The sequence below is a fragment of the Somniosus microcephalus genome, chromosome 1, assembly GCF_052327205.1.
Source record: "Somniosus microcephalus isolate GS21.2 chromosome 1, FLI_Smic_1.0, whole genome shotgun sequence".
Taxonomy (NCBI): Eukaryota; Metazoa; Chordata; class Chondrichthyes; order Squaliformes; family Somniosidae; genus Somniosus; species Somniosus microcephalus.
Genome location: NC_140987.1, coordinates 390,541,313 through 390,555,716, shown reverse-complemented (window position 1 = coordinate 390,555,716; position 14,404 = coordinate 390,541,313). Strand labels below are relative to the sequence as shown.

General features: G+C 40.1%; 1 protein-coding gene across 1 annotated transcript; it reads right to left on the bottom strand.

Moving 5' to 3' along the window:
• Positions 1 to 499: 499 nt before the first annotated feature.
• On the bottom strand, positions 500 to 11,614 carry LOC147125088 (uncharacterized). The gene is made up of 10 exons (XM_085997217.1): positions 11,454 to 11,614; positions 8,420 to 9,883; positions 7,280 to 7,372; positions 7,084 to 7,188; positions 6,875 to 6,984; positions 5,263 to 5,457; positions 4,956 to 5,118; positions 4,649 to 4,814; positions 4,462 to 4,556; positions 500 to 3,921 (listed from the first exon to the last, which is right to left on the bottom strand). Exons 1-10 carry the CDS (start codon positions 11,608 to 11,610, stop codon positions 3,836 to 3,838), a joined length of 2,634 nt encoding a protein of 877 aa, XP_085853343.1. The 5' UTR covers positions 11,611 to 11,614; the 3' UTR covers positions 500 to 3,835.
• Positions 11,615 to 14,404: the final 2,790 nt, after the last annotated feature.

Below are 14,404 nucleotides of genomic sequence, written 5' to 3'. Positions count from 1 at the left end.
ATCCACTAATCTCTTGCAATATAAGCCTTATGACACTGTTGGCAAGGCGGTTCTCAGAACAATATTGGTCTCTTTATGGTCTCTACATTCATCCGGTTCCAGACTGACACTCCATGCCAAATAATCCTGACACAGCTCCTACTATCCCTGCTGCATCTCTCTTCAACCTGTCTGAGCTAACCCCCGCCCCACTCCTCCTGTTGACCATCTTCCTTGGCCCACTAGGGGATCCATAACTTCTCAACATATTCGGGCTTTTAAATTACAGAAGTAATCCAAGGAAATGGTTTCCTTTACTACTTCTCAGTCTTAATCTCCAACAGCCCCTGGTAAGCCCGTCAGGAAAGTAAAACATTCATAAGTAACACTTCAACTTGCAGGACCAACAGGCATGCCTCATTTCATAACAGTCTCTTTAGATCTAGTTTGTGTTCAGTTAATAAGTGCAGTTGCTGGAGAGCCCACAGAAAAAATATTAGAACTATAGCTGATGTAGTATAATTGCCTAAGTAATGTTTATTGACATAATCATCACAAATGTACAATGAAATAATTTATACATAACTTCCTTCATACAAGAAACAGAAATCTAACACAAAACCTTCACGTATTACTTTATCAAATCTTCATCTTTTTATCCTTCACTTTCTAGCAGAATTCATAGTATTTGGTATTCAAGTGGTTTTGACAAAATCAGACATATTGCTTTGATTAAAACCAAAGCCATACCTACACAAATAATAAATATGACCATTCAACTAAGTTACTCCTGGGCAGAGACAATGATTTATGAGCACTGTATCTGCAGTTATTTGCTTAAAAAGTTCTTAAAAAACAAACATAAAGGCCCAGAAATTCAGGTCCCAACGCGTGAGTACGGACGGAGTACCCACGCGTGGACCCGATGGAAGTGCCGGTTTCTTGCATGCACTACGCATGCGCGGGAAACCGGCATTTCCGATCCTCTGAACGAAGGGGTTAAGAGGTCGAACGCATGCGTGCAGGAGTCTGCGTGTGCGCGTTGAACTTCCTCTTTTTTTACAGGTTTGCCCGTGCGTGAAGGCCTCTACTTTTTGCACATTTAAAAACCAGACGTAAGGACTTCATTTTAAAAGGTAAGTGGTCAATTAATTAAAATTAGAACATTTTTTCCACAGGTTTATTATTTTTAAATACTTTACAGTAAGGTAAGTGTATTTTTAGCCCCGATTTTTTATAAAATTATTTTTTTCAAAAATGTAAATTATTGTTTAAAATAGTTATTTAATGTTATTTATAGTTGATTTAAATAGTGTGATGTTTTTTTCAAAATTATTTTAAGGTTAAGTACTGTTTTGGGCGCCCGGAGTTTTCATGAGTTTGACAGTTCTTTCTGTCAAACTCATGAATGGACTTTTCCCTCCTCCGATTGGTTGCCCAGTGCTCACGTGATCCCAGCCGACGCATCGTACTAACTACGCCGCTGGAACATGCAAGCACAGCGCGCCGGGAGCTGGAGCGGGCCACAGACCGGAAATGCACGCAGGCCCAGGCCTCAACGGCCGGCGCGCTGGGTAAGTGCAGGTCGGGGGCTTGCACCCGCGGGAAGCACCCGACCCAAATTTCTGGGCCAATATATTTTAATCTTTTGTGTAAAATAGCTAAAATTTAAAGATTAATATTAATATACAGTAATATCTCTATACATAGAATCATAGATTCTTACAGCACAGAAGGATGCCATTCGGCCCATTGTGCCTGTGTCGGCTCTTTGAAAGTGCTATCCAATTAGTCGCACTTCCCTGCTCTTTACACATAGCCCTGCAAATTTCTCCTTTTCAAGTATATATCCAATTCCCTTTGGTGTACAGGTTATTGTTTCAACAAATATGATTCCAATAAATAATTTTGTACTCGGCTTCATAAAATTACAAGGTAGCCTAAGCTGATTTATTTCACATTGATATGTACAATGCATCATCCTTTGTGACAACCTTTGTGAGTGTGACAAAGGTAAACTATCCCTCCTCGTCCTTCTTGAATTGTCTGCAGCCTTTGGCACGGTTGACCACTCCATCCTCCTCCAACGCCTCTCCACCGTCGTCCAGCAGGGTGGGACTGCACTCGCCTGGTTCCATTCTTATCTATCTAATCGTAGCCAGAGAATCACCTGCAACGGCTTCTCTTCCTGCTCCCACATCGTTACCTCTGGTGTCCCCCAAGGACCTATCCTTGGCCCCTTCCTAGTTCTCATCGACATGCTGTCCTTGGTAACATCATCCGAAAACATAATGTCAGTTTGACGACACCCACTACCTCTTCTTCCAACCCCTCTACGGTCTCTAAATTGTCAAACTGCTTGTCCGACATACAGTTCTGGATGAGCAGAAATGTTCTCCAATTAAATATTGGGAAGACTGAAACCATTGTTTTCGGTCCCCGCCACAAACTCCATTCCCTAGCCACTGACTCCATCCCTCTCCCTAACATCAGTCTGAGGCTGAATCACACTGTTCGCAACCTTGGTGTCATATTTGACCCTGAAATGAGCTTCTGACCACATATCCGCAGCACAACTAAGACCGCCTATTTCCACCTCCATAACATCGCCCATCTCCGGTCCTGCCTCAGCTCATCTGCTGCTGAAACCCTCATCCATGCCTTTGTTACCTGTAGACTTGACTATTCCAACACACTCCTGGCTGGCTTCCCACATTCTACCCTACGTAAACTTGAGGTTATCCAAAACTCGGCTGCCCGTGTCCTAACTCGCACCAAGTCCCATTCACCCATCACCCCTGTGCTCGCTGACCTACTTTGGCTCCCGGTTAAGCAGCGTCTCGATTTCAAAATTCTCATTCTTCTTTTCGAATCCTCCATGGTCTCGCCCCTCCCTATCTCTGTAATCTCCTCCAGCTCCACAACCCACCGAGATATCTGCACTCCTCTAATTCTGCCCTCTTCAGCATCCCTGATTATAATCGCTCAACCATTGGTGGCCGTGCCTTCTGTTGCCTGGGCCCTAAGCTCTGGAATTCCCTGCCTAAACCTCTCCACCTCGCTACCTCTCTTTCCTCCTTTAAGACGCTCCTTAAAACCTACCTCTTTGACCAAGCTTTTGGTCACCTGCCCTAATTTCTCCTTATGTGGCTCGGTGTCATTTTTTGGGCTTATAATACTCCTGTGCAGCACCTTGGGATGTTTTACTACGCTAAAGGCGCTATATAAATACAAGTTGTTGTTGTATTCTGTGTAGACAATCTTTCATTTTCAATGTACTGTAATATGACTATAGTAGGGGTAGTATCAGACTTCACAGATGAGTCATGCAGGGGTCACCCAGATGTTTACTAGAGCTATATCTCACAATTGATGATGCAGTTTCAGATCTTCAATTAATGAATTCAATGGTTACATTGATGTAGACTAATTTTATTACTGTTATTTGTATTAAATATATATTTTATTACTTTTACTTTATGGCATCAGAATGGTAGAATTATTGAAACTGACATTTCATTATATTTTCATTCATTGCAGTGTTATAACTGCTGAATGTATATCAGTTGGGTCAGCAAACTTCATCTCAGGTTTTTGCACTCCTGCAAAATAAAGTGATAAGGTGAACCAATAACTATTAAAAGTACAGAAAATCACGGTCTCCCATATTCTCTGTATTGAAAAGAAACTGTTATACGTCACTGCATTATATCTACTGCCACATGTATCAATGGCAATGGGAAATTATCCACACACGTAACCAATTTATTGTTTGCATTCTGTGACTATCCGTAGTTGATCTATGTATCTTCATTACATGTCAGTTCGGAAAGTTTCTATCAGTTGAGGTTTGCTATTAGTCAAGTTTGTTCTTCACTTGTTCAAAAAGTTGCATGACTCTCGCCGCTGGGACACAGCCTTCTCTTATAATGGTGATTCCTTCTGAAGAAAGTAAATAATTTCTGTTAGAAACAGATTAATCATAGCAGAAGCCCAACACAATTACTGCTGAAGTGGTCTTTAGAAAGCATTAATAACTGAATTATTGAAAAAAGTCATATTAAAACTAACAGCTTATTTTAAAATCTCATACATATATAAACATTGGAGGCTAATCTAATGCCAGTTATTGGATAAAATCAGTTTACAATTGTACTTCCTCTCTGAACCTCACAGGTGTCAACATGAGTTGCATCTGGCTGATCTGCACAAGTGTTAATAATGCATTCATTAATGTAACAAGTGCTATGACAGAAAATGCTCAGCACTAAATGAGACTGCTATGTGTGCAGTCAGGCCAACTGCAACCCTACTTCAACTACCACTGTGTTAACATGTTAAAACTAATATATAATTTAAAGAAATACACATATATATAAACCTTAGGGGCTAAACTAGTGTAGGAGTTATTAGATCAAATCAGTTTTAATCAGTTACCAAATGAGTATATCAGTAATATATTTGAACAGAATGCTGTAATACCTTCATCAATCTTGGTACAGTTGATGACAGTGGATGCAACCAATTCATTGGAGGTTCCATCACATAAAACACCATCAATCTTGTGCCCAAGACGCCTGTCGATAAACATTATAAAACACACGTTGAAAAAGGCTTATACTATAAGGTAAAAGAACAATTAGTTCAATTGTAATTTTTGAATACATACGAGATAACCATGTCATGGTGGATGCTATCAGGCTCTCCGCTAGGGTTCGCTGAAGTAATGGCTAGTGGTCCAGTCATATTCACAAGATGGGCTGTCACAGTGTGGTCAGGAACACGGATCATGATGCTGTCCTTTGTACCAACACGATCATAGGCAGCACCAACACCTTTAATAAAGGATACAATCTGATTGCCAAAATTTTCTTAGAATCTAATCTCATTCCCATTAATGCTGACTAACTGATACAACTGGTAGTTTGAATAGGAATCAATAGATGCTTCAAAATGTTCTACATCACAATGCATACCTAGTCTCCTCAGCCATTCTCCTTTCTTCACAATACAGCTGATCCCTCCAGGATAGACTTGGTTCATGAACTCCCAGAGCAAGGGGCTGAATGGAGGATGCACCGCAGAAAGCTGGTCCAGATTGGAGATACAGACACAGATAGGCTTCTCTGCAGGACGCTCCTGGAAGAGCATGGACAGCAATCGTGTGTTAAAAGACTGAAAAGTGCACTTTGTGGTAAATGACATTACTGGGTAAGAATAAAAAGATGTAAGAGTCATGTCTAATGTACAGTGTTTAAGTCTCACTGGTTTTGGCATCCTTACCTTTATGCCATAGATCCTTTCAACAGCCTCTGGGCATTTACAGGAAGCTGCCAGGGCATACACAGTATCCGTTGGGATCCCACACACATGGCTAGAATCCAAGATCTTTGCAATAGTTTGTAAACTACTAGTCTGGCGTGAAGAAGCAATGGGACAAGGCGAAGGGGTTTGGTCTTTCTTTCTGTTTTTTTCTGCCTGTGATTTATGAATAAAAAGTATAAGGTATTTCAGAAAAATATTTTGTTTTTAATTGATGTATGAAAATAATCCTTTAGGTTCTTCTAAAATGAATCATCAACACACAAGATCTAGACTGTAGTCTTCAGAAACCAAATAAAAAGTATGCTACAGAACAATGTAGATTATAGTCAAGATGTATTATGTAGGTTTTTCTGTCCATGAAACAGGCTTCAATATTGTTTGCATTTACATAAATGAGCACAACCTTTCTCCACTGTCCTTTGTTTAATGAATGGACAAGACATTTGTAAACAAAAATAGCAGAAAATTCATGGAGCATTAGAAAGCTATAGGAGTTTGGATGACATCCCAAACCATAAATAGTGTGCTTTAGCAGTTTATAAACTATCAAGAATATTAAAGACGTGAATATGATCGTAGGTAGTTTACTTCTTAACTAGTAGGTCTCTTGTGGTGTTGCTCACAGAAACTGAGATAATGGGCTATTTCATAATGACAGGAGCATTATAACATGCAATACACAACGTATTACTCTGCTGCTATAGTGGAGCTGTATTTAAGTGCCCCACATTCAAGGTTACAAAATTTAGCTACTTTAAGTAAACAGGTCAATCAGAGTTTAATTGCTGTTTGGTGACAGAAGTTTGCAAAGTTGTAGGTGCTTGTAAATTTCAGCTCCATGTAAGGATAAAAAAAGCATTAAATTATTATTTTAATTTTTGTTTACATATTTTTGTGTGACATCGGAAGTATAATGAATTCTATCAAAACCTATATGTCAAATAATGCATAATATTGGCATTGTATCACTGTTAGACCCCACATTACAAAAGACATACTTTTTCCAAAGCAAGTTTATGATCTAGACCAGCAAGTTTTACTAAGAAACAAAATATGTGAATTTATCACGTTATAGGAGAGTGTTGTGCTTCTTACAAAATACCTGCACATTTATAGTATTATTAAAATTCTTTATATCTGTGTGCACGTCCTGTCAACATGTTCCATTATAAATTCGCATGTCCACATTTATAATGGAAAATTCTCAATGTAAACTTGTCACACAATAATCATGCCCTCCTGCCAGAGGTGGCATTGTGTCACCCAGCTCCTCAGCTTGTACTGCACAGAAACTCCTATGCTTCAACTAACTTCACTGTTTGTTCCCAAACTGTAGTAAGTTGGGTTATTTAAATATAAATAATAATATAAAATTGAAATATATAAAAATAAGAACAGAATGTATGACTTTAAAATAGCAACCTGAATTATGTCTACATGCCCCGGTCCAATTATCCTCTGCCCTGTAATCATGCTCCACTTGAAGACAAAATTTAGTCTGGATGCCCAGTGTGCAATATATTGGAAAGCAATTAATATTGGATGTAAATAGATATCATATAGCATTTACCTTGAAGAGAGGTTCACCCAAAGGAATTAGTTGTTTTCCAAACATATGGTTAGCAAAAGAGGCAATTGCTCCATAAACACAGACAAGACTGAACAAAGCCAACATCACACCTGTGGGGTTAACAGTGGAGAGAAATAGTCCTTAGTGCTCACATGGCTATAAAATAGACATTTTTCAGAAATTAAAAATAACTTGAACTAGTGATTGACCTTCCAAAGGAAGAGGCAGTCGCTCTAGGGTGAAGAGTAGAAAGCAGATGATTATCACTTCCATGATGACTGTGGCTATGACCAGCACTATATTGATATAAATAGCTGTGAGAGAGAGCACACAAAAAATTAATTCCTCATGGATGGCAGGTATTGAAGTACACAAACTGAGCAGAATTGCAACTAAAATACTCACCTAAAATAACTAGAAACATGTTGACTATAAGGAAAGCTATGGCTCCTGCAGTGAATCCACCATCAGAACTGGGATCAATATTTAACAAATGACCTGCATAAAAATACATATTTATGAAACTCATTATAAACAGTTATGAATATAAGCACATAATACAATTGTCAATACAAAGACTAATTTGAAGCAAGAAATGATGGCTGGGAATTTCCAGTGAAGGTTTGGTGGCAAGGAAATTTGCAGCCTACTGAGAATTGATTGAGAGTTGGAACTTACTGTGAGAGATGCTTTTGTGTGAAATTTTAATACACATGTAACAACTTCCACTCTTTGCTATTTTGACAGAGGTGTTAACCTATGGTAACATGAGTTGATGCCACTGTTAAAATAGTGAAGCGAAACATAAGATATACGTTGTTAAGCATTCATAACATTTCCAGGATAAAGAAAGAAGTGCTCATTCAGATAGCTGTGTAGCAGAATGGTAGTACAATACCAAAGCACCTTCCTTCTTGTACTTGAATCCTGAACACATAACGCTGGACCAGGGATCCAGGGATCAGCACACAGGGAATAGTGACACAATCTTAAGACTTTGTCTGTGTATACTTAATATGTTATCTTATTATATCAGAACTGAGAAAAATAAAATCTGTTTTCCAAATCTGAATAATATGCAGTAACATATTTTATAGTTGTATGACATTGCATTGTTTCTGTTGTATGAGATTTTTTTATAAGCTGGAAGTATGACGTGCAAAAGTAAATAATAGATAAATCTGTTATTTTGGGGTTAGTATAATCACAAGTGTAAATTTAAGTTCCAAATGAATGGGGAGCGCATACATGCCTATAGTTCATTCCCTTGACTGTCTATTATTTTAATAATAAAGGAATATTTTTGTTAAAAATGGCCATTTTCAATGGGTAGATTGACAACATAAATGGGGACGCTCCTGGTAACAAAGAATAATCTGATTTTTTTTAATGTAATATAATTTTTAGAAAAACAATAAATACCTGCATATATACTGAAATCCCAGTTACAAAGTGAGATACAAAAATACTTTCATTTGTATATATATATATAAATCATCTTTAGAGGATTGCTTGTTCATGGTAATATTGCATTGACAAATATACCTGCAAATCGAAGCCAGGTCCAAGTTGCCCAGATAGCTGCATAGCAGAAGGGTAATACAGAACCAAAGCGCCTTCCTCCTCGGACTTGCATCCTGGACACGTAGAGTTGGATCAGTGTTCCAGGGATCAGCACCCAGGGAATAGTAACATGAGCTTGGACCTGGTCCAAGTTTGCACTCTGGATAGCAGACAGGGCTGCTAGTCCATTGCAGATGTAGAACAGGGCATCTGGAAGCTGCACAGTAGTAAAGGATGGGAGCTCCTCAGCTTTGGTGAACCTTTGTTTCAGGGCAAATAGAACATTCTGAAAGGTTTTTGAAGAGAGGAGTTGAGTTCCAATAGGAATCAGTGCCTTTTCTGCTATGGAGTTGATTAGGCTGGCAAATGTTACATAAAGGGATAGGACTGTATACATAGAGCAAACGGCCCCAAAAAATCTGTAATATGATACACTGTTGATCTGAGGAATGGTGGAGATGGTGAGAAGAACAAAAAAGCCGTTATGGATTATTTCAAGTTTGTTTCTATTCAGAGACATCAGACACAAAATCAAAGCCGTGACCAAGAAAAACCAATCTCCTGTCATCCTGGTTCTGCTGCTATCTAAAATATCAACATTTATGAGGACAGTTAAAATGAACTCCTCCCAGGACTTCACAAGCCAGTACATACTATGGACACCAAATTTAGTGCCAAAGTAGACATCACTGCGCAAGTAACCATAGTAGCTGGCACAAAGCTGTGTGATAGAATTGATGCTGACCCACACAGCTCCCACATAAAATGATTTCATGTACCCAAAGCAGTAAAAAGCAAAGATGAAGGGAGAAATTACACTGCACAAGTTACCAAGGGCCATTGGCTCAGCATATTTGGTGTTCTTCTTCTTCTCTTCACCAATGCTTTTAGAAGATGATTTGTTAGCTGCTCCTAGAAGCAGCACATTGAATAATGCATTGCCAAACCCAGGAAGGATGTATCTCTGGGTGACTCCCTTTAAAAGCAAAGAAGTGGCTCCATAAAGCCCAAAGACAACTATCACTAGTTCAAAGATTCCGGATACTATTAAAGCCCATTGGCTAAAGAGACCTACAGCCTCAAAAATGAGTGTAAGTGTTATGGCCCCAAACACAAAAGGCATGATGTAATTAGTTGTAGCTGAACAGAAGGACAAAATAAATGCTACACTGATATAGGCTACTAACCCTGCAACAGCTGATTCACTAATAGGAGGCAGAGCCATGCTTGAACTATTATTTACAACACTGGCATTTTTTAGATTCTGAGTGATGGAGGTGGCATTAAGAGGGGAGTGTGCTCCCAGAATAATCCGAGTTGCCCCAAAGCTGCTCCACAAAGCTGAGAATGCTATAAAGGCTGTGCCACCAAGATGGTCGTACTTTCTGAAGGACATTAGCCCAGCAACAAGTTGTGTCAATCCACCAATCAATATAAGGTGAACACCTAGAAAACAGACAAATGAAATTCTTTAATAGCATAGGTTCTTTCAAAAAACTTCTTATGATAGGATTTCAAATATATGGCCCTGAATTTGCGGCTGGAGGCTTGCCGCGGGGAAATGCTTCCGATCCGCAAATAAAATGCCCGCGTACCTTGTGGTCCGGGAGGTATGGAGATTCGCAGTCCTGGGCCTCTCCGGGTACCCACGGGTAGAGGCCCATGTATCTCAGGGTTGCACGTGGTTCGCAGTACCACTGGGATCACATGGGTCAGCACAACCAATAAAAGAGAATCCCCATTCATGCTTATGGGGATTCTGTATGTACAGAAACCCCATAAGCATGAATAGAAATACTCCAAAAAATACATCTACACTTCAAATAAATAAATAAATAAATTACATATTTAAAATTAATTAAAATGGCATTTAATTCAATATTTAATTTTTTTTTTAATTTTTTGAAAAATAAATTTACATGTTTTAACAGGGCTAAAAATAAACTTATCTTATTGCACAGGGTTTTTAATGTATAAATGATTGATAAAATTTTATTTTTATGTTTTTAAAATTCTTATGCCTGCTTTTACAAAACAGATAATGGCCCAGTAATTCGGATCCCAACGCGTGAGTAAGCACCGTGTACTCACGCGTAGGCCCGATGGAAGTGCCGGTTTTCAGCATGTACAGCGCATGCGCGGAAAACCAGCATTTCCTTTCCTCTGAACCAAGGGGTTCAGAGGTGGAATGCATGCGCGCAGGAGTCTGCGCGTGCGCGCTGAAATTCCTTTTTTTTTACAGGGTTGCCCGTGCGATAAGGCCTCCAGTTTTTACGCGAGAAAAAAGCAGACGTAAGTACTTAGTTTTAAAAGGTAAGTGGTCTAGCAATTAAAGTTAGAAATTTTTTTCCACAGGTTTATTATTTTTAAAGACTTTACAGTAAGGTATGTGTATTTTTAGATCCGATTTGTTAAAAAATTATTTTTTTCAAAAATTTGAATAATTGTTTAAATTAGTTTTTTACAGTTATTAATAGTTCATTTAATTAGTGGGATTTTTTAAAACTTTTACTTGAAGTTTAAGTACTGTTTTGGGCACCCAGAGTTTTCATGAGTTTGACAGTTCTTACTATCAAACTCATGAATGAACTTTTGCAACCTCCGATTGGTTGCCCAGTGCTCACGTGATCCCAGCCGGCTCATCGAACTAACTACGCCGCTGGATCACGCAAGCACAGCGCGCCGGGAGCTGAGCTGGGCCACTGACAGGAAATCCACGCAGGGCCAGGCTTCAACTGTCGGCGCGCTATGTAAGTGTAGGTCGGGGGCTTGCACCCGCGGGAAGCCCCCGACACCAATTTCTGGGCCAATATTTCATATCAGAGTTATGAAATCCTGTCATCCTAAACCTTTTTCCTGAGTAATATTATTACAACAAAACATCTCAAAGTTTTTCCACATAATTGAAGTTTAGTGTTGTTATCTAAGCAAAATAAGATGATATTTTATATTGTTGTCCTTATCAGTGAGCAGACCACAAACTACAGCTACAGCACACTGCCATGCTGTTACTAACCTGCCAAGATGTTTTCAGTTCCATTAGCCAAAATGTTTGTATTGACTTGAGCGAAATTCTGCAGAGCTACAAGGAAGGCACTGACCATATTGGCCAGGAGCCCCAGGACGCCTGGCTCGCTGTAAAATATAGCAGCAAAACCTTCTGAGCTAGACATTTTCTTTAAATCTAGAGTGAATGAAGTTATGTATGAATTAAACAACATATATTTCAAGAACTAAACATTGTCTTTAAATTTAAGATGAATTAATTATGAATGAAACACAAAGCCCATCAAGGACTTCACATCTCCTTTCATGACAACATATATCACATACAAAAATTACCTATGGTTTAGAAAAATATAGCATAGCAATAATTGATATGGAGGGACTAGATAAACTTATTATATATAGTAACATATAAACTTATGCACAATAACATATAAATGTAGACACAGAAATATATAAGAACACAGATATGGTATCAAACAGAGGAGTATCACCCTTTAATGATTAGACATGCTTCTGCAAATTTAGTAGCGTTTGGTGATGTGTGAGCCTGTGATTTTTACTGAACACAAGCTATTTCATGGAAGTGATTTAAAATTACTTTAACTTGTTTTATAAAGTATAATATTCTTACTACAGCAAAATACAAAACTGTGAATCAATTGTGTGTGCATTTTGGTTGCCGCTCCAGACCTGAGCCCTTTACTTCTATCTCCTTTTCTCTTTTTTCTTCACCCTGATCCAGCCTTTCTCTTCTGTCTCCTCCTCTTCCTGTCAACCAGTCATATCACCATTCATTTCTCCCCCTTGCCTACTTTGCCTCCCTAATTTCACCCCAACCCATCACTTCTCTGCTTTCTTGTTTTCCTACCACCATCCCAGTCTTGAATCCCCCTTGAATAAGCCCACAACTACACTCTGTGCCTCTCTTGGCATTCTCTAAAGAGCCCATTGAGGTCCCCATTCCTTTCCTTATGAGCAACAACCACAAGTGCCCTATCCTCTGCTCTCATTGACTTTCTTTCCCAGCACACCCACTGGGGGCTAACCTCAAAAACCCCCTTCCCATCCCGCTCACCCCACCCTGCACTTCCTCCTTGGACTTAGCCAGAGGATCAACAATCACCGTCCCGCTCCGCCTTTCCCACCACAATATTGGTTCACTTATGAACAAGGCCCTTGCTGTTCATGATTTTTTTTGGATGCTTGTATTGACATCATAGCTTTGACTGAAACTGGGTCAAAGTTGACAACACCTTGGCCCTTACTGAAGCCTCTCCAGCTAGCTATACTTTCCACCATCTGCCCCATTCAAACTGCCACAATAGTAGTGTGACTCTTACCACCAATTCGCACCTTGATCTCTCCCACTACTCTTCTAATACCTTCTCCTCTTTCGAACACCTCACCTTGTTTCACCAGTCTCGCCTCTCTTATAAAGTCCTTGCTTTCTACTGCCCGCCCACCCCCCCCCCCCCACCCCCCACATTGGTTTTCTTCCTGAGATTCTCTCCTTCCTTTTCTCACTAAGCCTTTGCACTGAGCCTTGGTCATTTTCATCTCCATCTCAGCTCCCCTTGCCTTCTCTTCTCATGGTGCTCCTGTCCTCCCTAAACTTTTCCCTCCATATAAATTCTCCTACCCATATTCAAGGCCACCCTCATGACCTTGTCATCTCCTATGGCCTCTCTACTCCGATGGTCTTGGTCCCTGACAAGTTCATCTCCAACTACGTTCTTATTTGCCCCACCACCCACATCCCTAATTCCTTCTGTGTCTAGTCCTTGGAAAGTGGTCCCCGCATGTCACAGCACTTTCAAACTCCAAATTGCCTAGCCTTTGACCTTCCATTCACCGTGATACTAATGCAGCTGTCGATTTGCTCAACCACTATCTCACTTCCATCTTTGAAATGCTAGTCCCCAGCAAAACCTATACTCTCTTCTATCATAATCATTCTCCCTGTTATGGCCTCCACCTTTATTCTCTCAAGTCCAAAGGGTACCGGCTTGTGTGCACCTGGTGCACAGCTAATTTAGCCATCCATCACCAGATCTGGCTGGACTATATCAAGTGCTATCGGGCTTCACTCTTCTCTACCAAACCACCTGCCACTCCAGATCAAACTGGACAGCAAAAGTAACCTATGGCTTCTTTTCTTCACTATCAATCCAGCCTTATCCTTAAAACCCGCTCCCCTGCCCCCTCCAATAAAAAGAACAAGAAGCTCATGGACCTCTTTGTCACTAAGATTGAGACCACCCATTCAGCTGCTTTTGCTTCTTCCCTCCCTGCTTCTTGTTTATCAAGCCAATCCCTATCTCTGAACCCATATCTTTCTCTGGTATATCTCCTGTCTCCCTTCATGCCCTCTCCGAGCTCATGTCATCCATGAGACCCACTTCCTGCTCCTGTTCCCGCTAAACTGCTTAAATGGTGACCACCCAATTTCCCTTCCTGGTCCCCATGCTGGCTGTCATTGAAAATGATTCCCTCTCCTCAGTACTGTCCCCCTCCCTTTCAAAACTGATCATCACCATCCTCCTCAAAAAATTTGACCTTACTATGTACCTTGCCATTGATTCTGTTGCTCTCCCCAGCCACTGTCTCAGGCTGAGCCACACTGTTCACAACCTTGGCATCTTATTCGACACAGAGCTCAGCTGCTGACCCCATGTACTAACCATCACACCTTTCCTGCTTCCACCTCTGTAACATTTCCTGCCTATCTCAGCCTATCTTCTGCTGAAACCCTCATCCATGCCTCGATTACCTCCACACTCAACTATTCCAGTGCTTTCGTGGCTGGCCTCCCATCCTCCACTTTCTCTAACCTTCAGCTCACCCAAAACTCTGCTGCCCATATCTTAGCCCACACAAAGTCATTCATCACTGAATATCAATGGCTCCTGGTTACCCAATGCCTCAGATTTAAAATTCTCACCCTATTGTTTGAATCAC